Genomic DNA, 25,086 nt, shown 5'->3' with positions numbered 1-25,086 from the left:
CTGGGCCTTGCCGTTTCTGTTTGGCCTTCTCCAAATGCAAGAGCTGGCCAGCTGCTTCTCCATTCTCAGGCAGTCCCTGGCCAGGATGGAGGGTGTGACTCATATTTCCTGTGATGCGTTCCCTAGGGCTGGTTTTGGCTCCTGCCTCACTGCTGCTGCTCTGCTACCAGCGACCGTCAGCCCTCATTTCATCCCCACGTGGGTGTGAAGAATATTCCGGATATCGTGAAGCACAGATCCTACAGTACCATAGACTCCCATCTGGATTATTTCCATGCACTCTCTCATTTGTAACCCAGCCTGCCTCCGAGGAGCTTGGCTCAGAGGCAGCTGACACGGTGCCTCCCCATCTGATCCCGTGTTGAATGAACAGGCCAACAGTGGTTATCTGTCTGGATAACATCCCATTTTATAGATGGCACACTGAGGCAGAGGAACTTGCCCAAAGCCATCTTGAATAGTTGCAAATGAGACCAATATGGCCAAGCTACACGTTCCACAGGAGACAGGTGAGTGATCTCCCAGCACTCATGCACCCATTTAGCCTGCCTGCCTGCCTGCCTTTCTTCCTAATGAACGTGGTGCCATTTGGTTTGAAAATGCAGCAGAAGGGGCAGGGGTGTTTTAACTCTTTACCTCAGTTCTATTTTCCCAGTGACATTTGTGCCTCCTCCCCTGCTCTTGGCCCATGGGATGAAAAACTGATCACAAGGTGCTGGAAGATGTATTGCGGATCGAATACTGAATAGTGTGGCTCTCAATACACTTACCTTGTGGGGCTTCCTATTTGTTTGTTTGATTGATTTTATACCCTGCCTTTCTACCAAGCAAATGGTGCTCAGGGCAGCTGACAATAATAAAAACCGGGCTGCAAAGCAGGGAACATAGAAAGATGGGGTAGGGGGTGAAGGAAGTGGGGAAGTGATGGGAGATGATGAGCAGTTCTGGGGCGATTTTCTCGGCTTTGTGTCCACTACACATGCACAAGTAGACTGGAAGCTGCGTCTTACAAAGGCAATTTTAAAACTGAACACAGTTTATAACAATGATTGCACTAAAATAAGCAAGGGCCTTACATTTTTCCTTTGAGAGAGGTGGCAATCCAGCATACGCCTCCTCCACCCGAAGACATCACATTTTGCTGGAGAAGTGCTACTACCCAAGGTGGTTTCTTTGAAAATCCTTACAGAAATGTCCCAAATGTGGCTCTCTCAGGCTGGGCCTGGTGGGAACTCCTCCTATCAGCCTCCCCTATTCCGGCTCTCTCAACTTCCCAGGCTGCAGATTGGAGGCTTCACGACCCAGAGCAAGCAGGGGTGTTTCCCACTTTCTTTTCTGCCTGGCTGACTCACTGCCTGCCTGAGTCCTCTCTGCCTTCAATAAAAGCGCCTCTGCTTTGCAGAGTTTCCTTTGCAGCCAGGACGCTGACCCCTGCCACCAACACCATGCAACTCTGCATGTTCTTTTTGGGTGAGTGTTGCCCTCTCTGCATAGCCAATGTACCCTTTGCCTGGATGCAGCCATGGTTTTCCTTGTGGGCTGCCGACCCTGCCTGGGGGGGGGGGGGCGCAAAGAGCTTCCACTAGCAGGACTGGATGCCACCAAAAGTGTGTGTGTGTGTGTGTGTGTGTGTGTGTGTGTGTGTGTAGTGCTGAGTACCAGGATGCCTGGGTTTGATCCACAGTGCTGGGCAGGGAATGGGAGTCTTGCTGGCAGTCACTAGAAGGATGCCTACTCATGTGTCAATGAAAGAGAGCCTTCAAAATTTCACACAGGAAACTAGAGACACAGTGGAGTATATCCAGTACCTCTATTTTCACATCACTGCCTGTGCTCCCCCCTCTCCCCTCCCCAATGCATACTGCTGAAGGCTTTTCTCAATCTGCTACATCTTGCATTCATTTACTCTGCAATAGACTGCCCTGCACTGGCTTCTCAAGCAAGGGAGTGTTAGCAAACTGACCATAACAGTTTAGTTTAGATTTGTTTGTTTTTAAACCTGAAGAATGTTGATTGTTATAACAGATCTGGTTGTACTTATTATGAAACGTTGCAACTCAAACGCATTCTGGAATATTTACTGCCTGGGAAGCAGGTTATGGGGGAAAGGAGATGGAAGAGAAGCAGTGTGCTGGCATTCTTTGTCTGTCCATGTCTATGTATATGCGCTACACTAGGATCAAGATATCCAACCCTTCCCCTGAAATTTGACTTTTAGAAAACCAGAGGGAGGGACTGAAATAATATGAAGGACTCTTGTGCACACTAGCAGATGTTAACAAAGACATCCTTAACATCTCCCTGAAAGGCATAACGGAGCAGTGTTTTTACCAGGGACATGTTCCAGAAAATAGTGGTTATCCCTGGTGAAGAGAGACAATTGGAGCATATGGGTTTAGTAGACACTCATTACCTGTTTTTTCCTATTCTGTATATCACTCTCTTGTAGGTCTTTCAGGCCACAGTGGCAGGGTTTTTGTAGATATGGCTCATCCAGTGGAAGAATAAGACATCAGTCCCTTCCTCTGGTCCCATCGCATTCTGGACCTTAATGGGGGGGGGGGGGAAGCTATTCACTAATGCTCATCACTGGGCATCCTCATCCCTACTACAGGCCCTTGTCACAGCTTCAGTTCTGACTCAGCCCACGGTTTTGCAGGATCAGTTGCTAGTGGCAACAGTTCAAATAGTGGGTATCATGAGCAATTTAATCAAGGGTACCAAATCTGAGTAAGTTTATCTCTTCAAACCATAAGCCTGAAGTGCACACATAAGAAAAACACTGCTGAATATTTCCATGTAGCCCAGCATTCTGTTTCCAGCCAGATGCTTCTGATAAATTTGCAAGAAGACTCTCCTCTGTTATTTGTCCCCGATGAGGTACCTCAGACAAAAGAGGTACAATGCTGCTGAATGGAGAAATTCCATTTAGGTATCCTGGTTAATGCCTGATATTGGTAGACTTATCCTCCATCAATTTGATCGTACAATACTATACATCTTTACTCAGAAGTACAATGGAGCTTACTTCCTGGTAAATAGGTACAGGATTTCAGCCTAAACTTTTTAAAACAACCATCAAAGCTAGCAGTCATCATCACCACATCACATCTTATGACAACATATTCCATGTGCATTAGGTGTTACGTTAAGTGCCGCCTTTTGCCTGTCCTGAATATTTTTGTGAAGAAGCCGGGGGTTCTCTTCTTCTGCCAAATCATTCTACTGAAAACAAAAGGCTACAAATCATTTCTAGTATGTCCCATTGAAAAGCATACCAGCTCAAAACACATCCAGATTTGGCGCCTTCGATTGAACTAGTTTAGATACCTGCTACTTTAATTTTGTTGTTGTTTGTGATAAAAGAGGAGCAACCCTTTGGGCATCATCTGAGTGCTAGGCAGCTGCAGCTTGCCTCCTCCAATCACGCCAAATGTCTGTTTGTAGGTTGGACCTGTGACTGGAGGTACCAAAAGAACAGAGGGATGGTGAAGGAGCAGGTCTTGGTGTGTGAAGGAGAAGGTCTTGGTCTAAACCAAGCAAGATGGCTTAGTTTAGCATTGGAGAAGAAACAGTTGTAGTGGCAATTTTAAGGCTGAGGAGGGTGTACAGAGATGGGTCCCATCTAGCACTGGTATACACAGGACCATATACTTGTACTGTGTATGTTAATTTGTCTGGAGTAACTTCCACCCTTGTTTCATCCCTCACACTGACATAGGGCTTTTCTAAATGAGGCTTTTAACTGCTTTACCTTGGCTTCTGCTTCCAGATTTTTGGTGGGCTTAAGATCGGATTCTCTACACTCTTTTTTTCCAGGTTTTTTCCTTCTCTGCCTTTCTATACATTCCGCTAGATAACCTCTCGGTAGCACTGTGGTATAGCTTAATTGTGCAACTACGCTAGGGTTTCATTCCGCCATTCCCCAAAATGCCAGATTTTCCCCAATAAACTCCCTGCAAAAATACCTGGAAAACACAGAAGAGGCCCTGGAGGACTGAAAACACCTGCAAACTACCATGACTGAGGAATCACGAGCGCACATTAAATGCCTCATGTAGAAAAGCTCCCAATTCTCTGTTCACCTATAAGCATGCTCCTGACATGTGAGAAACATCCAATATCCATCCTGGTAGCCCAGGGCTGTGGAGCCTGTGGCCCACCAGATGTTGCTGGACTCCAATTTCCATCAGCCCCAGCTAGCATGTCCAATGGTCAGGTATGATGGGAGTTGATGTCCAGCAACAACTGGAAGGCCACAGCTTCCCCACTCCTGCTGCGTAGCTGTGAATACAATAGGGTGAGAAAGTAGGAGGAAGAGTTAACTAACCCTATATACTGCCCTAGCTTTTTTAGACTACAGCTTCTTGTTATTGACAGGAGTACTCCAAGAGAGTTAGAAACAGTCGAGTTAGCTAGGATCCATTAAGAAATCAAGAGAAGGACTGCTTAAGTGGGTTGACATCTTTACCATCAGTTGGCCCCTGAGTTCCTCTGGAGGGAAGTGCTGGGGACCTGGACTCTACCATAAACACCTCCATATGTCCCTAATATACTGTTGTAAACTGTAGGCTTTTCTAAATGAGGCTTTTAAATAACCACTTCATTGAGGCTTCTGCTTCTGGATTCTTTGCAGGATTAAGGTTGGCTCCTTTACACGTTTTTTTCTTGGGTTTTTCTTTCTCTGCTTTTTAATATGTTCCATTACACAACCACTAGTTGGCACTGTGTTATAGCAGAATTGCACAAATACACTAGGTTTCATGCGGGCCTTCACAGATATACTAGACTTTCCTCATTAGGGAGAAAAATGCTAAAATAGTTGCAAACAACGGGAGAGGCCCTGGAGGATGACAATATTGTGTAAAGCACCTGCAAACTACCATGAGGAATCACAAGTGCACAATTAATGCCTCGTGTAGAAAGGCTCTTTCACTGATCGGGCGCCAATCTTGTCTAAAAAGTAGGGCAACAGTAAAATAAATAGCAGCAGTTAGTTAGGAGGATCAGTTAGGGAAAAGAGGTTAGTCAGAGAGGGGTGAGAAAAAAATGGAAGGTAAAGGCATACAGTTGTGTGGATACTCTCAGGACTTACTATTACTAGTAAGGAGCTTGTAGGAGCCATTGGTTAAAATGGTGACATTTCCTTATAGTTTAATCCTTCAAATATTGTTTACAAGTTCTTTGACAAGTGTCTCTGACTCTTCTGTACATCTGAAATAAAATTTCTTCCTGAACCCATCATTGCTGGGGCTTGACAACAATGCATCACAGAATGGTCACATAAGTAGGACTGGCCTTCAGCTTGTTCTTACTCTCGTTAGTAACCTCTTGCTTTGTTTTTGCAGTTGTCTTCTTGAGACTTCGTGCCACAGGTAAAACTGGGAATCCACTGTCTCTTTTTCCCTGCCCCATATGAACTTCACACTGGGGAAACTATCAGCATCATATATACTAGTAGCAAACTCAATTCTTCAAGTGTAGATTCTTATGTAGGCAAAAATGGCATCATCCACACACAAGAGAGAGGTATATCAGTGGGCTCAGGGGAGCCCCAAAGTTGCAGAAGTACTCAAAATAGGCGGGAATCCCAGAATAGCTGAATGAGGACCTGAGCATGCTCAATGGCCACAGAATGCCAGCTGAGGTGGGGAAGAAAATCCAGGAAAAGCAGGGGGGAGGGGTAATGGAGTACCCTGGAAGAGGTCATGTCTGGCTGTCTAAAACTCTGAACAGGAGCACTCCAGAATGCACCATTTTGTTGTGGGTCCCATTTCTCCTGCACAGTGAAATGTGGACCAGAATGGACCAGCCCAGTTCCTTGCATGCTTGCTCCTCCAGTCATGCTTTAAGGTAGCTTAGGTGCAATGAGGTGCAAACTTTATTTTCATTGTTGTTTTCATCAGCATGCAGACAAGAGAAGCTGGTTTGCAAAGACAATTGCTTAATCTAGCTAGATCTGGTCTTGGGGGAAATTTGCTTAAGAGCCACTGACCCAGTTCACACAACATGGTGGGTTATTTATGGTTAAATAGCCCACAATGAGCCACAGTACATGCCAGGCATGTGCAGCTGCCATTTTGAATATGCAACCCTGAAACAGAGAGATTGGGGGTTGTACCATGTCATGTGAATCTGGCCACCCTGGGTTATTCGAGGGTTAAACAACCCTCACATAACCCTCGATTAATAGTAAGGTTTTGTGAGGGTTGTTTAACCCTCAATTAACCCACAGTGGCCAGGTTTGCATGACATGGCACAACCCCTGATAGGCCCAATCGGTGGTTGCATATTCAAACTGGTGGCCACATGCACCCTGGCTCAACATGGGTTAAATAATCCACGATGACCCAGCCATGCCACGTGAACCAGCCCAGTAACATTGTTTAGGAAATCTGGATGAAGGTGAAAACTGACGGAAGATAGGAAGATCAAAAGAATGGATTTCAGGTAGAGTACCAAAATTTTGTATCTCCTGCTCAAGTGGGAGAGAATAGACAGGTCTCTACATGAGCTTGATGCTCTTTCCTTCTCCTGGCAGACCTGTTCCCAATCCGTCTATCTGGAGGCCCAAACCTCTGTGCAGGACGGGTGGAACTCTTCCACCAAGGCGAATGGGGGACAGTGTGCGATGACGACTGGGACATGCGGGATGTGGCGGTGGTATGCCGAGAGCTAGACTGTGGGGAGGCCCTTTCGGCACCACATGGGGCCTGGTTTGGTGAAGGAGCTGGCCCCATCTGGCTGAATGAGGTGCGCTGTGCAGGCACTGAATGGCAATTGCACTCCTGCCGCCACCTTGGCTTTCGCAAGCACGTCTGCACCCATGAAGAGGACGCCAGTGCCATCTGCTCAGGTGAGGCTCTTGTGACCCAACACTTCACTTCTATGCTGGTTTCATGAGATGAGGAAGGAGAGCAAACAACTTTCCACACAGCCAGGGCTTCATTTGAGCAAGCCCTCATCAAAGCTCTTCCCCAGAACGCGTAAGCATGCGCAGAGTGCATTTCCCTCAGTGTTGAGTAATTGTAACAAATCTGAGATTAGGAATTTGTGCTTCCAGCTCAAAGGGTATGACTTCAGCTCCAACATCTTTCCATTTAGAAACCAATCATTGTGTGGAACCTCAAGACTGGATTATTGCAATGCGCTCTGTGTGGAGTCTGAAAGCTGCAGCTGCTGAAGAATGCATTTGCAAGGTCACTAAATGGGGCCTCCTTTCAATAGCAGGTTCTACTTTTGCTTTTGCGAAAAGAAAAACCCTGTACTGGCTGCCAAAAAGCTATTGGGCCACGTTAAAGATTGAACTGTTAACATATAAAGCCCTAAACAACTTGGGACCAGGTTACCTTAGGGAATGCCTCACTGCTTACGTCCCTGACTGGTCTTTGCAATCCTCAGGAGCACTTTTCATGGTGCTGTGTGGTCCTGAGGTTTGGATTAGGAAAGTTAGAAATACAACACTTAATATTGCAGCACCTGCTCTATGGAATGTGCTCCCAGTGACATCAAACAGACATCTATAGTTCTGACTTTTTGATGTCCCTTTAAGACCTATCTCTTTATGCAGAGACTTAACATAACCTGAGGTGTAACCCAGACAATTACAGTTAATAGTTGTATTTCTGATCAGTGATTATTCTTGTATTTCATTGTTATATTTTAGTGTTGATGTGGTCAATATGTTTATTTCTTTGATAACTTCGTTGGGAAGTTGGTGTACAAATTTGTGAAATGAATAATGTCCTTCAGGATACAGCAGTATATGCCAATTTCTAAGCCAGATCCAAATATTTATATCCAGAGGACTTTCTCCATCTCTATTAGAAAGGAGTGTATCTCCATTCCAGTCCTTGAGGCCCTTGAGAGCAGAAGCCCTTGTTCTCCGCACAGGACTTCTAATATCTTTACCACTTCTCTTTGATAGAGTCTGATGAAATTGGCTTTCCCACAAAGTTCTTTGCTCCAGCAGAACACACTGCCACACAGAAATGGCCTATATGGAATCCGATTTAAAGCAGCCATGAAGTAAATGTTGTTTGTGTAGCTCAGTACCTGAATGACAAGGGACAGACCTGTTTGCAGAAGGTTGGCTAAACTTGGGGGGAGTTGGGGAAGCCTTTCCTTCCATAACATGCAGCAGTATACACTGTAGCTGCAAAGGCTTACTTTGGCACTTCCTTTAATGGACAGCCCCACATCCTCATGCTTCTTTGGCCTTATGGAGAAATGTATCCAGCAGGCTGAATGCCTTTTAGAGAAGTAGAGATACTCGAGAGGTTTGGTCCTGATAAGCAGGGAGCTGGATGCAAGGTTAGGTTTTTAGTAACTGCTGCTCTGTCCCTGAGGAAAAGGGAGCTGGGTGTTTTGTAGCTCACTGAGCCAAGAAGCCTGTCTGAATTTCTCTCTGCTTCTTCCTTTACAGAACAGCGCTTTCCTCCTTTCACAGCATTCCCTCCTCACACAACTTTCAGGAGGGGCAAAATGAAGGCAGTGCCAACAACGAGACCACTGGCATTTCCTACACCTGCTGAGGGTGAGTGTGTAGGCATCCCTGAAATCCACCACTTCCACTGTTCACCTGAACAATATCCATCTCCAAAGTAGGGTTAAAAGAGATTGCGCATGGCGGGGGTGTGTGTGGAGGGGGATTATGCCGAACCAGGTTCTGGAAACCCCTCGTCTCCTCATTGCCAATATGCTCTGGTCCTGGCTTAACATGACTGATTTTGATCTGAAAGAGTGATTTGCCAGAAGAATAATTTGTGAGCTTAATATCTTGGAGGGTACAAGGAAGGGGAGTTCTGGTTCAGCATTTTCTTTAGCACCAACCAGAAATTTGGGGGAATTGCCCTTGAAAAATAAGATAGGATGTGGGGAACCCCACGCTAACACTGTACTTTGGGGCAATCCTGGTGATAGGGCCTGTCTTAAATTCCTCTCTCCTTTCCCCATCCAGGGACCCCTGCCCTGCGTCTCGTGGGTGGCAGAAGCCACTGTTCTGGCCGGCTGGAGGTGTACCACGAGGGGCAATGGGGGACGGTGTGTGATGACATGTGGGACCTTCTGGATGTTGCTGTGGTCTGCCGGGAGCTGGACTGTGGGGAGGCTTTGGCAGCGCCAGGCGGCGCTTTCTTTGGTGAGGGGAACAGTGTCATCTGGCTAGATGACGTGCAGTGCCAAGGAGAAGAGTCAGTGTTGGCAGAGTGTCACACCAGCCCCTGGGGGACAAACAACTGCCGACACAGTGAAGACGCTGGAGCTGTGTGTTCAGGTGAGATTGACGTGGCATCATAGTACTACAGGTTTCACGGCCATTCACTCTCCCTAGGGAATTCTAGTTTGGGGGGGGGGGAGAGGTAATGGAAATCTTAGCATCTTACCAAACTATTCCTAGGATTCTTTGGGCAGAGCCATGGCTTATGAAATGAATGTACATTAGTAGTGTAGATATGCCATCTTCTCAGCCCACAGAAAGGCAATACGATTATCCTACTGGGACTCCTGCTGCTCTAAATTATTATGTGGGACTACTGTTGCACTGAAGGTACCTTGGGCTTCTCCATACCAGGCTTTTTATCCTGCAGCTTTATGGGGGCTTCTGCTTCCAGATTCTTTGAGGGATTAAGATCGGCCCTTTAAACTCACTCCCCTCTTTCCTCCCCCCCCAAAGATTTCCTTTATCTGCAAGTTCTATATGTTTCATTATACAGCCACTAGATGGCACTGCCGTTATAGCGCAAGTCTGTCATTACACATTGAGATTCGAGTTGCTATTTTTAAAGAGCTCATTATCGCCGTTACAAATAAAGCCGCAGAAATAGTCACAAAGCACGGGAGAGGCCCTGGAGGGTAACAACATCATGTAAAGGACCTGCGAACTTCCATGAGTAACCATTCTCAATTGCAGGATAAAAGCCTCATGTGGAGAAACCCCTTGGTACGTGCTGTGTCTGTGTCACATACTATATCTTCTTCCCATAGGTGAGATGCCCCTGGCCATGGTGGAAGAACATGTGGCCATGCTCACAAGGACCCTAGCACCCCAGAGACCCCGATCTGCAGTCCCCAAAAAAATTCCACATCCTACTCAGCCTACAAGGGAGCATGAAGAACGTGTAGCTAATGAAGCATCACACACACATAACAGCCCAAATGAAGGTCTTTCAGAAGGGGCACTAGATGGTGAGTAGCAGGGAGTAACAGGTGTTTGCTTCCATCCCAGGCCCCCAGACAATCGCTCAGGTGCTGTTTCTTGTTCCAAACATGGGGGTGCTAATATGAACAACAAAGTGCAATTTTTGAGAAAAATTGTCTCAGATACTCCATTACAATGTATATCAAGTCTTTCCTTCCGCATGTCCCTTAAAAAAGGTGTGGGGATTGAATTAGTGTTCAAATTTCAAATGAAAGTCTCAGTGCTCAAGGACAATATCACACTACATTATCACTTCCCCAACCAGATGATTTCCAGATGTTTTGGACTACAACTCCCAACATTCCTCACCATTGGCCAGGCTGACTGGGCCTGATGGGAACTGAAGTCCAACACATCTGGCGGGTAGCAGGCTGAGGAAGGCTGCATTATAACGTATTTTACATGAACATAAGAAGAGCCCTGCTGGATCAGAGCAAGGGTCCATCTAGTCCAGCATTCTGTTCACACAGTGGCCAACCAGCTGTTGACCGGGAACCCACAAGCAAGGCATGAGTGCAACAGCACCCTCCCACCCATGTTCCCCAGCAATTGGTGTACATAGGCTCATTGCCTCTGGTACTGGAGGCAGCACATAGCCATCAAGACTAGTACCAATTGATAGCTGTTTCTTCCAGGAATTTGTCTAACCCCCTTTTAAAGCCATCCAAATTGGTGGCCATCACTAAATCCTGTGGTAGCGAATTCCATAGTTTAACTATGCGCTGTGTGCAGTACTTCCTTTTATCTGTCCTGATATGTTTTAAGGGGACCACATGTTTTGTGGTCCCCTTGAAAACAGGTGTAGGGGTAAAGCTGCTGTTTCAGTTTGAAATCTACAATTGTGTCCTGAACATAAACACTATCTTTAATTCAAATATATCAATCTTCAAGGCAGATATCACATTACAGCGTCCACTGCATCTTCCCTCCCTCCTATGAAAATAAGTGCAGAGGTCTTGCTGGTGTTTTAACTTGAATCACAGAATTGTGTTCTGAGCATGCATATCAAATTTCAGCATCTGATATCAGTGATTGAGAGAGATATAGTCAAGCAAGCAAGCAAATAATACCAGACATGTGATCTAGATCAGTCTTCCCCAACCTGGTGCCCTCCAGATGTACAACTCCCAGTATTCCTGACCCATTGGCCAAGCTGGCTGTGGCTGATGGGAGTTGGTCCAAAACATCTGGAGGGTACCAGATTGGGAAGGCCTGATCTAGAAAAACCTTACTTTGCTCAGCTGGAGGGTAGGAGCACTGGAGGATTATTGCTTTCGTGCTCTGCATGTGTGCTTCCTATATGTTGGCTACTGTGGATTCTTTTCTTGTTGCGTTTTTAATCCATTTTTTATGTTATGTTTTCATTAAGATTATATTTACTCTGGATGTATTGTTAGCCACCTTGAGCACCGGTTTTGGACAGAAAGGTGGGATATGTGTTAGAAAGCAAACAGGGCCAGCCTTTGGTCTGATCCAGCAGGGTTCTTCACGTGCTCATAATTAGTTTTATGGGTAATAATGTTGGCAGAACATTTCAGTTCAGCTCCCCAAAGCTACATTCTTGAAACACGGCATATTGTCAGGAAAGGCCTGAGAATCCAGTATAATGCACCATATTCATCTGCCCTGCCTTGCTGTCTGGGGCCACAGCAAAGTTCGTTCTCAGGTTCAGTCCCTGGAAACTGGCATCTCTAGCTAAAGGACCTTGGTTAGCAGGGCCAGGAAAGCTGCATTCCTGAGCCCTGGGAGACCCACTGCCAGTAAGTAGATTTTACTGGGCTAGATGGAGCAATGTATAAGGCAGCTTTGTATGTTAGCCATATGATACCTAGGGATGAGGGGGGAAAGCAATCTAAGAAGTATTATCCTATTGCCTCCCTCTTAGTTAATTTTTGTTGCAGCCAGTGGCAGCTGGCGGGGCAGAAGGCGGGGCAGAGATTCCTGGGCCCCATCTATATGGCACTACTTTGACCCCCCCACCCCATCGCAACGGCGCAGCAATGCGGCTTCGAATCACCATGCCTCGCGATACACTTGCGATGTACCGCGCGCTTCCCTGACAGACTTGCTGTGCCATTTTTCCCCCCATTACACTGAAATGCGTAGCTGTGCAGTCCCATGAATGTGGGGGTGCAACACTTCAGTGGCTGTTTTATATTTCAGGGGCTCTTCTGTGTCTTTCTGAGCCTGTTAGGTAAAAATTGGGTATTTTGTGCTCCTTCATTTCCGCACCATCAGTTTGACAGTTCACCAGCCTGAGACTCTCTCAATGGTTCGCACTCACAAGCGTGAGCGCTACGTGCCTAGCCATTGCTCCAAAATGGTGGCTGGAGCGATGTTGTTCCTCCCCCAAGACCAACCCCCCCAGCTCTTGGGTACTGAGTCCAAAATCAACCGTTGCGAAGTTATTAAGCTGCAAAAATGCACGAAAGTGTGATTAAATAGATGAAAATGTCTCTCTGTTCCTCTGTAACTGCGCAGCTGCGAAGGGATGGGGGAGCAAAGGGGCTTCACAGAGTGATGCAGGCACTACACATGCCTGCATCACGCCCACTGTAAGATGCAGAGTGAGGTTGCGGAAGGAACAGATGGTCTGCAACCGCAGGGGAGCCCACCGCAAACCCAAAAAATTGCAGTAAAATGACTCCTTGGAACTCTGCTTTTTCTGGGCAAAAACCATGGATGGCTGCGAAGTCGCAACTACGTCATGTATCACAAGGGAAGTCGACTCACACCTGCCCTGGAGTAAAAGCTCAGTGTAGATGGTGCCCTGGAGGAGTACAAGAGAAGACCACGTGTGGCACTTGGAGCAAATGAACCTGGTTGTGGAGGGATGTCTCTGCCACCAGTGGGTGGGGGACAGGCAGGGGGTCATAGCCCCATTTGCCCCAAATGTAGATCTGCCTCTGCTTACAGCTTAGCTACATTATCAGTTTCCATGTATTTAAATGATTTTACATAAACGGGCAACCACCTTCATTTCCCCTGTCTCTTGGGGAGTTAGCAGTCTTGAGTATAAAGTTGAAATAAGCTTGAGAGCACTTTTGAAATTCCATCCTCCACATTAAAGTTCCAGATTAGAAACTGGAGGTGGGGATGGGGACTGAGGTCCAACATATCCGAAGGGGACCAGATTGGGGGAGGCTGCTCTACAATGTTGGAAGAACCTTGAAGGGAAGCAGTGTGGTGCAAGACCAAGAAACCCGTGATGTGGGGGCTTTTAACTTTTTCCATCCTCTAACCATTTCCCACTCTCTGTATTTCAGGCCAGTGGCAGGTGCGGCTGGCAGGAGGCCCTGGATCCTGTGCTGGACGGGTGGAGATTCTCTATAAAGATCACTGGGGCACGGTATGCGATGACGGCTGGGATCTGGTGGACGCGGCTGTGGTGTGCCGTGAGCTGGGCTGTGGGGCTCCTCTTCTCAGCCCTGGTAACGCACGATACGGTCCGGGATCTGGACCTATTTGGTTGGATGACGTCAACTGCACCGGCGCAGAGTTCACGCTACGGCGCTGCCGCTCCCAGCCCTGGGGGAAGCACAACTGCAATCACCACGAGGATGCATCTGTCATCTGCACAGGTGAGGAACCGCCCAATTTCTGCCCCACCATGTTCAGTGAACAGATCTGCCCAGTTCCTGGGAGGGACAGGATATGGAGTATTCTGGGCAGAGAGCAGCGATTGGTTGTTCCAGTCTGAATGTGTGAAGTAAGACAGTAATAGAAAGTTTGAACTTCTTGGGGGGAAATTAGCGAACAATTTAAACTGGGTTAGACCCATTTTCAATTAGTGCGCACAGGGGGAAGAGGGGGCTCAGCTGAACTTATTCTGGTATATACAAATGTATATTGGTTTTATATCTACTTAACTGTCAAGGCTTCTGGGAAGTATATTTTGCTGAGGGTGATGAAAATGCTCAGAGATGCACCACCACTGTTACCTGGGGAGAGGGAACATGTGTTAAAACAGTTTTAGTCTGTGATGTAGGTATACGTTTGTGTTTTCAGGCAAGTGGAAGCGTCTGTCATCGTCAAAGCCATCCAGAGATCCAAAGATAGCTGAAGTGATCACCACCACGCAGGATCCAAGACCTGCAGACAAACCAGGGCTGCAAAACACCTTGGATGTGGCTGAAACCACCACAACCACTCAGGGTTTTCCAGCTGAATGGGAGATGGAGTCACTCAATCCATGGTATTCTGGTGCACCATTGCAAGCCACACAAAATGCAGAGCTTGGCGTGGAAAATGAAACAAAGCCAATAAGCCCCAGGGACAGAGTTGAAACAACCCCTGATCCAGAAATCTTGCAGCATGTCCAGGAGATGGAGTCAACCAGCCCCCCAAAGACAAGGTCAGCCACACACAAATGGGAACAAGAGTCCCGTTCCCCCTCAGCTGAGTCTCCTCCATCCTCAGGCATGTGGGATCTGGAATCTGAAAGAGAAACTGAACCAACAACCCCCTGGGACATGGATACACCAATGCCTAATCCAGAGATCCTAAAGCATGTTCAGGAAATGGTATCAACCAGTCCCCCAAAAACAAGGTTAACCACACACACATGGGGACAAGAGCCCACCCACTCCTCAGCTGAGTCTCCTCCATCCTCGGCCATATGGGATCTGGAATCTGAAAATGAGCCAATAACCCCTGGGGACATGGATATACCAATGCCTAATCCAGAGATCATGCAGCATTTGCAGGAGATGGTGTCAACCAGCCCCCCAAAGCCAAGGTCAACCACACACACATGGGGACAAGAGCCCACCTACTCCTCAGCTGAGTCTCCTCCATCCTCAGCCATGTGGGTTCTGGAATATGAAAGAGAAACTGAGCCAACAACCCCTGGGGACATGGATACACCAATGCCTAATCCAGAGATCCTGCAGCATTTGCAGGAGATGGCGTCAACCAGCCCCCCAAAGATGAGGTCCTCCACACACGAATTGGGACAAGAGCCCATCTACCCCTCAGTTGAGTCTCATCCATCCTCAGTCATTTGGGATCTGGAATATGAAAGAGAAACTGAGCCAACAACCTCTGGGGACATGGATAAACCAGTTCTTAATCCAGAGATTCTGCAGCATTTTCAGGAGATGGCATCCACCAGCCCCCCAAAGACAAGACCTTCCACACACGAATGGGGACAAGAGTCCTCCTCCCCCTCCACTGGATTTCAGCTGCCCTCAGCTATGCAGGATCTGGAGTTTGAGGGAGAAACTGAGCCAACAAGCCCATCAGGAACAGACCTGCCCATAGTTGCACAAGGCCTACAGCCCGCAACAGAGATGGTGCCTCCCATCCCTTGGGACAAGACGTCTGAAGTGCCCCCAGTCACAGAGAGTATGGAACCTACCAAGAGCTCAGCTGAAGCTCAGCCTGCCACCGCCACATGGGAACCTGAGAGAGATATGGAGGCAACCAATCATGTAATACAGGAACTGTTCCTGTTGTCAAGCTTGGAGGCTACAAGGGAGGTGGAATTGCCAACAGCCGAACATAATGTGCTATCTGTAAAGCACATGGAAACAACTGAGCCCAAAATCCCAGACTCTGAAGAGAACACAGATCAGAAGCAACAAGAGGGATCAAACACAGATTCCCACTCCATAGGGCGCATAGGTGAGGAACTTCCCCAGTGCAGCTCTAGGGTTTTGAGGGGCCCCAGGTGAGGTACCTTCACTTGGCCCGCTCTTAGTGTGGGCAGCGGCTGGTGCTAATGCTGCTGCTCCTCTAAACCAGAGGGAAACAGGCAGGCTGAAGAAGGGGCAGAAGGAGCAGTAGCTTCCCTCTGGCTTGCTTACTGGCAGTGGAGGCAGGTGGCTCCGATGACAGCGGGGCAGTGAATCTGATCCGGGTTCCAATCAGAACCACTCAGAACTCTAAAGGAGCTATCCAAGGTGCAACTGGTTCTGACTGAAACCTGGAGCGGATTCACCGCCCCACTGGCATGGGAGCCACCAGCCTCCACAGCTCACTATTTTTCCCCTCTGGAACAAAATCCCGGAGGGGGGATGAGGATGGATAATGAAGTGTGTAGGCAGCCGGCTGGCAACAGCTGCTCTTCCTCTTAATCCTTTTCCTTCTTCATCACCAGCCAGGCCCGTAGCCAGGGGGCGCTGTGGGAGGCCTGCCCCCCTATATTTTCTCTGCCGCCCTATTTTTTTTTTTTTACAAACGCACAATTAAAAACTGTTCCCAGTTTTGTTTTTCAGAGGCCTGCAAACCAGATGAACTGCTCCCCTACTTTTTTGGCACCTCCCCACCTTTTAGGCTGGCTATGGGCCTGTAACCAGCGCATTCACCTGCCGAAGGGAAAAGGCAGGCAAATGGGCAGGAGGAAAAGGAAGATCATAGAATCATAGATCATAGAATAGTAGGGTTGGAAGGGGCCTACAAGGCCATCGAGTCCAACCCCCTGCTCAATGCAGGAATCCAAGTGAGAGCATCCCTGACCGATGGCTGTCCAGCCTCGTCTTGAATGCCTCCAGTGTGGGAGAGCCCACCACCTCCCTAGGTAACTGGTTCCATTATCGTATTGCTCTAACAGTCGGGAAGTTTTTCCTGATGTTCAGTCGGAATCTGGCTTCCTGCAACTCCCTCTGTGAGGAGTTTTCATTAAAGGGTGAGGGTGAGTAGGCTAATGCTGCTGCTAGCTTTCCTCCTTCCCCTCCTTGCAGTGTAACTGTTTTGGGGTCCGTGGGCAACCTGTAGTGGGCTCCTCCAAGGACAGGCACCGTGGAAAAAGCCCATCCATGCTGACTGCTCACATCAGGCCTGAACTGCCTCTTACAAGAGTCTTGAAAAACACTGTCTTAGGTAAAAGGAAGATCACCCCTTTTATTTCAGGGGAGCCTCCTTTTCCACAGGAAACCCCTAGCTACCTTTCTGAGCTCAAACATACCCTGCTTCCCCCCCTGGATTCTGTGACTTTCTCTGGCTCTTGTTTCCTATCCCTGTTAACCACATTCTCCTTCTCCAGTTGCACCAGATTCCACCTTTGCTCTCACTGACTTGAGCTCTTTGGATGGAACAGATGCTCACAATATGACTGAACTGCCCCCAAGTCCAGTGTTGCACCTGATTTCTATGGGTGGGCAAGTTGAGAATGATTTGGTGAGCTTGGGAGGCACAGAAAGCAGAACAAGTGAGTATGAGAGACAAAGCCCCACTACTGAGGCTAGGAGAAGGGAGGATGCTATTGCACTCATGCCCTGTCTGTGGGCTCCTCACAGGCAGCTGGTTGGCCACTGTGTGAACAGAATGCCGGACTGGATGGGCCCTTGGTCTGATCCAGCAGGGCTCTTCTCACGTTCTTATTTTGACAGTCTGTCCCTTACTGCAGAACATCATGCACTATTTTCTCATCTCCTGGCAGAGGCAAAGGGGTCTCTGTCAGGAAAGCAGCTGTGCCATGTGTCCTGGAGATCTCTTTGCTTAAAAGCCTCCCCTTATTTGGCACAAGTTGTGCAACAAAGAGCCTCAGAGTAGGACTCCCATTACCTCAGTGGCCAGGCTTAAGCCCAGCAGACAGGGAAGGAATTCTCCCCTGGTTTAAGACAGTTTTTATAGAAGAATTTCCCCCTTTTTACATCCCTTTGGCTATGTTCATTGACTGTAGACAAAACCTGCCCCCACGATGCTTCCGTAGTTCAGTTGACAATGAAGGGCCCATTCACACGATCATGGGGGAGGGCAGGGTAGCAGAACCACGCTGTGGGGAGGGGTAAGGGAACTACGTGCATGCCCCCCCACGACCACGGAACCAAATAGAGCAGCGTGGTTCCCTTGCCCATCCCTTGCCCATGGTTTCCTCGTCATCCCCCCACCACTGTGGTCGCATAGCCCAGCAGCCACTGTGGCAGGAACGGGGTTGTGCAGGCCACTCCAGCTGTCGCTATGCAACCGCAACCAAAGAGTTTGGCCACATGGGCTACAGCATCACCGGAACTTCTGGGCACTCTAGGCGGCCATCTCTATGGTCGCTGTGATTTATTCACAGAGTGGCTGAATTTACCTGTGGAACGCCTGATAGGTGACACAGTAAGCCACCCCGGGGGCCTGTACCTACTCTGCAGAGGGTGGGTAACAAGGGTGGGTAACTTACCGATTGTGGGCAGGAACACCCCCCCCATGACATGCTAACGCATCATGGGTCACTCCCAAACGTGACCCATGGTGGGTTACCGTGTCATCTGAACCCAGCCATAGCTTCATTGCATGTAGACTTGCTGCCCGGGGCTGTTCCTTGTTGGGTACTGGGCTGGTAGTGTCATTACAAGGATTGGTTCTTTTCTGTCTCTCAGACTATGCAGATACCACCTCCATACCAGGCCTGACTGAAGCACCAGGTCCAAGCATACCATCTGCCGAACCTGTCACCCACACTGCTAACCTCAAAAAGCCATCCTCAGGCTGCCCCATGAAGCAGGAGCCAAGGAAAGATCAAGGTTGCTGCTGTTCACCACCTGCCCTGGGAAACTTGGCCCATGCGGTGGAAGGTCTCCATGGGGAACTGGGCTCTCTCTCCACCGCCATTCAGCATCAGGGCTCCCAGCTAGAGGCTGTTGCCCGCAGTCTGGCTGACCTGGCAGCTTCTGTGCACCACCTGGTGGGGGTGCTGCCTGCCCTGTTACAACCAGTCCCAGTCCAGTCTTCAGCTCCATGTAAGCAGGATGAGGGTCGGTTGCAAAACCAGCTGCCCTTGAAGTGAAAATGGAATTTCCTGTAAGGCAAGGGAATTGCCTCTCCGGCCATATAGGGTTGGAAGGGTCCAAAAGGCTATCTAGTCAAACTCTGCCATGAGATGAGTTCCTCCCGCAAGAGCAACTCATGCAAACCTATTCAGTATGTCCCAAGCAGAGGTCACCTGCATTGCTGAAAGAGACTCTAGAAGAACTACAGCCCAGTGGTGATGGGTCATTGGCTAAGGCCAGTCTATTTACAAGCTAAAGAAGTTCACTAGAAACAGAAGCTGAGAATGGTAAAATTGGGAAATCCTGCATATTATACAGGAGGATGCCTGAGGATGAATTACCTGGTATTTGTAAGACATCGGGTTCTTTAGGCTGCTCCTTTCAGTTCTTATCAAACATTCCTCCTTGCTGGGAGTGTTCTAAGGTGCATTCATTTTAACCAGTACAGAAACATCTGTTAGAATGTTTCCTTATCATGTATTTCTTAAGAAACAGAAAAATCGAAAGGATTGGTGAATCAAAAAAATAAATGAACATGACATGGCGATTCCCATGTCAAAAATGCAGAACCAGTTTTCAGACAAATACTTGGAAAATTACTTGAACACGTTATTGATTGTATGATTGGCTGATCAGTGTTATCTATTAAAATGTATTGAATTTTAACAGACGCATTCATGGATAATTAAAAGCTGAATAATCTCCATTCATTTCCTGTGTAGGTTGGCCATTGAATCTTTCTATGTAGTAAACTGGCTGTACTTTGTGTGACTCGTTTCTGGGCAAAAAAATCCAGCATGGGAGTGGGGACTGGAAAGAGCAACAGCCCTTTGGTAATATATTCAGTGAGTCCATCCAGAAAAATAAGAGTATCTGCACAGCAGACAGCTGTAGATGGCCTGACCACTCACACTATCTAGAAGGGTATACTTCTCTCCATGATCAGTGCTTTCTCTTTCATTTCTACTCCTTCTCCAACCTTGCATAATTCTCCTATATTATTTATTTAAAAGCTTTTAAACTTGCCTTTCGAGGCCAAACTATCTGAGAACAGAGTAAGTTGCAGAGTGTAAGTAAAGAGTATAAAAATAATATATAAGGTCATCAAAGTGGCCACACTGGAGGATGCTCCTAGCAATAAACAGGGTGGTATGTAGTGCTTGTGATGACTTAGCAGTTCCTGGCCTCCACTATCAAGCCCAACTAAACATGATAGCAATATAGTATGTGGCCACTTGTACCATATTTATTATGCTTAAACTTCCAAATATATATTTCCATGGTTCTTTATACTGAAAGTCAGCCTTTATCTCTATGCATTTGATGGAGGGCAATTGATTCAGTTTTGAGAGATTACAGAATATAGATTTAACATGCTTGTGTTCAGATTTAATTTTCACCAAGCTATTTTTTTTTAAAGTTACAATATCTGTTTTTTAAAATCCAATTTAAAATGAAAACACTTTTTTATGATGTTTTCTTAAAATCTGTTTTATTCATCCTGATTTTCAAAAACCTGAACGTGGTAGACTGTAGCAAAGATGCCATAAGGGTGAAGACAAAACATAGGTTGCTTCTACAGTACAGACTTTTAGCTGCTGAGGCATTGCTTTACCAAAATTAGCTGGAAATGGAATTAAAATGAAGGTTCCAGACTGCACATAGTGCAGTATTTATATTAACAATGCCCTTTCCCATGGCCAAGAATCTTCTGAGATGCCCTTCTATAAATCACATAGACCATGGTGGCTTATTCCCCACACCCCCCATGTGTGCCAGTCATGTGCTGGGCAGATTTGCATAATTACCCCAAGCAGTGCAGTTTGTCGTACTATGCGAAGCCGGCCAGGGTGGCTTGCTGCCGTGGATAACAAGCTGCCCACCATGGCCTCTTGTAAATGTCCTTTCTAATGTTAATTGAAAGCTTCCTGATTAGTGCTGAATTATCCCACAGGGAAAGAGGGATGGGAAGAGCAATCCTATGCCCCCTAGACAGCAGGCTCCTTCACACAGAGCTTTCATCCTGTTATTGAGATTGCTCATGCATGGAATTTTGTGGGTCCTTTTCATGACGTCGTCAACCTCCAGGGCACATCCAGAGGTATTTCCTGGTTATTCCATCTCAAATAGATCCGGAGCTAATGAACTATCTTTTAAAGTTGGAATGTTGTGTGATTAAAACAGCCACTAGATGGTGCTGTTTCATTGAATTCTAGGGAACCTTGAAAATTAAATGCTTTTTCTCTCAGCAATCACGTGGTCGCTTTCTGGGAGCCCACTGTAAATGCAGAAAGGCTCCACGATGGGAGGATGGTGGATTTTTACTTTAATGTAAAGGCAGCCAACATCTGGGGGACAGAGGAAAATTCAGTTTCCCTATTCTGAGCTGAGAAACAGGGCTCCAAGCCAGGAAACTGTGCCCTGCACTCCCTCACAGCCAACAGGGAGAGAACTGTGGTAGCTGCTGCAACAACCTCACAGATCCAAGCTCATAGGGGGTGAAAGAGGGCATTCCCATGGGAGGGGAGGAGACTGGGGATGTGGAGATATGAGATATCCCCAACTGTCCCCAGCCTCCTTCCCTCCCTGAAGCTTCCACTAGACAGGTGAAATCGCCTGTCTAGCTGCACTGGATACTCATATGCTTCTGTGTTCAGACGCTTACGAGTATCCAAGGTGGATCACATTGGATTGTGCCCTAAATTACTTGGGTTTTGCACTATTATTAGCATTCTCGCAGGAAACATACTTTGTGAACTGCAGAATGGATACTCAGTGATCCAGCTTAAATGTATTTATGTGTGTGTTTTTTAAAAGCAGCTCTTCAGCCAAAAGGGTTCCCAGAGTATCTTACATAAAATCAGAAATGAACTCATAGGCTTACAATCAATCAGTCAATCAATCAATCAATCAGTCAATCAATCAGTGGTGTTACAGAAAAGTATAAGGAGATGTGGATGGGGGAGGGAGGGAGGAAACAAATAAACGTAGGCATTAGATACCTTTACCTACAGAATATGTGGAATCACATCGAAGAAAAGGTTCCAGTTCAGAGATTCTAAGTTCCTGACAGACTTGAGCCTCAGTATTTTCCATTTCAAAATTTAGAGCTGATTTAAATATTCAGGAAGGGCAAGTGTGGGATCCCATGTTCGAATGTTTCCCCACATCAAAATAATAAAAACAACCATCATTTATATATGCCATTTCATGTATTCAAAGCATGTGATAAACAAAAGCCCTGTAAGGTTTCAGTCACCATTATTACCAATTTTCAGGAGGGGAGGCTGAGCGCATGATGGCCACCTAAGGCCACCTAGTGAGGCTGTGGCAAGGGTGAGATTTCAAGCACATAAGGGTGTATGAATTACTTACCCCATTCTGGTCCGGGGCATCCGCAGGCAGGGGGAGGCAATCTGGTTCTCCCCGCCCCGAATCCTCCCCGGCCGGCTCCGCTCTGCAGGGAGTCTGTGGAGCCGCCAGCCGGCTCCAGCCGCTGCTGGACTTCCGGCTGTGTCTGGCCTGCGGACGCAAATGGCGTCCAGCGTAAGGGTCGCCATTTGCGTCCCTGCCATTGATGGTGATTGGCTACATAAATATTTACGTAGCCAATCACGGCCAACGGCAGGGACGCAAATGGCGTCCCCTATGCGGATGCCATTTTGTTCTGCAGTCCGGCAGTGGAACGAAGACAGCGACCTGGACCAGCTGCCGTCAGGTAGGTTCCGTCCCGGGGGGATATCAGGGGGTGGGGATTCCAAAGAATCCAGCCTCATTGGAGTCTGTGGCGGATTTCTCTGCTATCCCTACAAGCACATACTCTTAGCCACTATGCTCAATCTTCCTGCCATCTTTCCTAATCGCTTTTGGGTTTTTTAAAACTTGCAGGCATGAATTCTTGGAAAGGTTTGTTGCACTGTCAAGTGCCTGGTCAAACATGATCTAAGTTGTATCACAGTCAGGAAACTAAATTCCTGAACTAGCCACCAGATGGCATCACAAGGTAATAGACACACAACCCAAGTTCTATAGGTGAAGTCTCACGGTTTCTTCTTGAACCAGTTAAACCTACCCATAATCAGATTGTTACAATACTGTAAGTAGTCACTGAATTATTCTGTTAGACTAACAATTAGAGGGGATGATTTTAGGAGAGAAAATGTCACCAACTTTACTAATATTTGTTTGTTTTATTTCTACCCTGCCTTTCTGCCCCAAATGGCAGAACACAGATGGTAAAGCCCCTGGATCAGGGACCTCTCATCCTCACCCCACCCATGTTATTTTGTAAAGTGCCGGTTATTTTGATGGAGCTATGAAAATAACATGAACAATTTTAACTGATGATCACTAGTTTAGCTTGATTTTTTTAAAAGTAGCAAAATTCATAGTGGGTATAGGTCTAGCCATATAATTCAATCTGAAACCTCTCTGTTCAGAGGCTGCAGACTTCTGATTCCTAGAAGCTGGAGACAATGGAGGATGACTACATCTATCTTGTCCAGCTTGAGTTTTCCCTGGGGGATTGAGCTGACCACTGCTGGGAGACATAATGCTGGGCTTTTGGTCTGATCTAACAACACGGTTCCTCTGGATGGGTTACTTTTCCCACTTCTTCCAATAAATAGGACTTAATGCAAATTAGTTTTAGAATCTTAGTCCCTTCTGCTGGAGGAATAATGTAACTACCCCCTTCCAGTTCTAGCCCTGATCAATTCTAAGACAGCTCAATGCCCACAGAACTCCAGTAATCAACAATGGATCAACAATTCTTATCAACAAACGTGGCCTGATGTAAAAAAGAAAAATTCCAAATGACACCTTTTATTCCTCTCTCTCTCTTCAATGACACTCATAGGTGCAAGTTAGAGGCAAGAAAATGGTGCCCCCAGTAAAATCTACTGGCCAAAATGGTTGACAGCAAAGCTAGATGGTAGAACAGCTTATCATTCTCCAAGGCTCTTTAAGGGGTTTTCTACATGAGGCATTTATCATACACTCATCATTCCCTACTTATGGTTGTTTACGGGTCTTTTAGATGATGTCATGACTCTCCAATTTTGCTTCTTTGTCTAACAAACACTTCCGGTGAGTTTTTTTAGAGTAGGGAAAATGTGGCATTTAACTGTGAAAGCTAAAGAATCCGCTTGTTTTACTTGTATTTGAGCTTTTCTGCTACACCATAGTGCCACCTAGAGGTTATATACTAGAAAAGCAGGAACAGAAGTGCTCCTCATGTTGTGCTTGGATCTCAATTTTGCGACGAAACCAAAAGAACATACAGCGGATCAACAGCCAATTAACAGGCTCATGTAGAAAACCTCTATGACTTAATAAGTTGAAAGCAATGGTGAGGATTCTCACATACACACCTTTGACTTGGAGAATGGAAGGGGACATATTAAAGCCTTCTAAGTTTAGGAACCTCGAGCCAGCTGAGAGGTAGCAATCCTAGTCCAGAATGAAATTCGCCCTTGGCAATTGGACAAGCCACACAGCTTTTGCACTGTCCATGGCGTCAGGGTATGAACAGCAGGGAGGTTACTTCACAATAGAAAAGTATCAATTACATCATCACTGTGATGTAGCTGACATCAGAATGGGTTACAAGTTACAAGCCAAAGCCAAAGATGGCAATTAGTTACAGAAACAGTCCTCTCCAGTTGAGGCATAAGACCAAGCGGGATCTAAATAGTAATGGGGAAGATGGCAGTAGAACTGGAGCAGGCAACCAGACATCAGTGAATCAAGGAAGCCTGAGACAAATGATCAAAGGACTAGGATGTTCTTAGAGTTACAAGCTTAAATCAGCATCTGAAGCCAGAGAGATAATGGAAGAACAATGTGATCCAACAAACAGCACATAAAACATGCCTGTTGCAATGACAAAATACAGGTGAGAAGATCAGCTAATGTGGGCTTGGAGGTAGAGTGTGGATGGCAGGATAATGGCGTTCAAGAGGCCAAATAGTTTCCCAATGGATGTAATGCCATGGTCAAGTGGGAAAGGTTTTGACTGTGAAGCCCAAACTACTGAAGGCTCGAGTGCGGTCTCTGGACCTGAATACCTACTAACTAAGGAGTAAGCTGTGCCGAACACAGTGTGCCTTACTTTTGAGTAAACATGCATATGATTGTGTAGTAAGTTGGTTGCACTCAGGTCCCCCTTTAAATACAATGGGACCCATT

At 46.9% G+C, this 25,086-nt stretch overlaps 1 protein-coding gene across 1 annotated transcript; it reads left to right on the top strand.

The window, feature by feature from the left end:
* Window positions 1-1,351: 1,351 nt before the first annotated feature.
* Window positions 1,352-19,596, top strand: LOC146341665 (uncharacterized). Its single transcript, XM_084805128.1, has 10 exons — window positions 1,352-1,470; window positions 5,349-5,375; window positions 6,542-6,856; window positions 8,426-8,536; window positions 8,960-9,274; window positions 9,985-10,185; window positions 13,465-13,779; window positions 14,207-15,823; window positions 17,184-17,348; window positions 18,508-19,596. Exons 1-10 carry the CDS (start codon window positions 1,446-1,448, stop codon window positions 18,912-18,914), a joined length of 3,498 nt encoding a protein of 1,165 aa, XP_084661254.1. The 5' UTR covers window positions 1,352-1,445; the 3' UTR covers window positions 18,915-19,596.
* Window positions 19,597-25,086: the final 5,490 nt, after the last annotated feature.

Source organism: Heloderma suspectum, chromosome 6 (assembly GCF_057233095.1).
Source record: "Heloderma suspectum isolate Gila_16-S chromosome 6, 16-S_ref, whole genome shotgun sequence".
NCBI lineage: Eukaryota > Metazoa > Chordata > Lepidosauria > Squamata > Helodermatidae > Heloderma > Heloderma suspectum.
The sequence above is the reverse complement of the archived record's forward strand: the minus strand, read 5'-3'. Positions and strand labels throughout refer to the sequence as shown.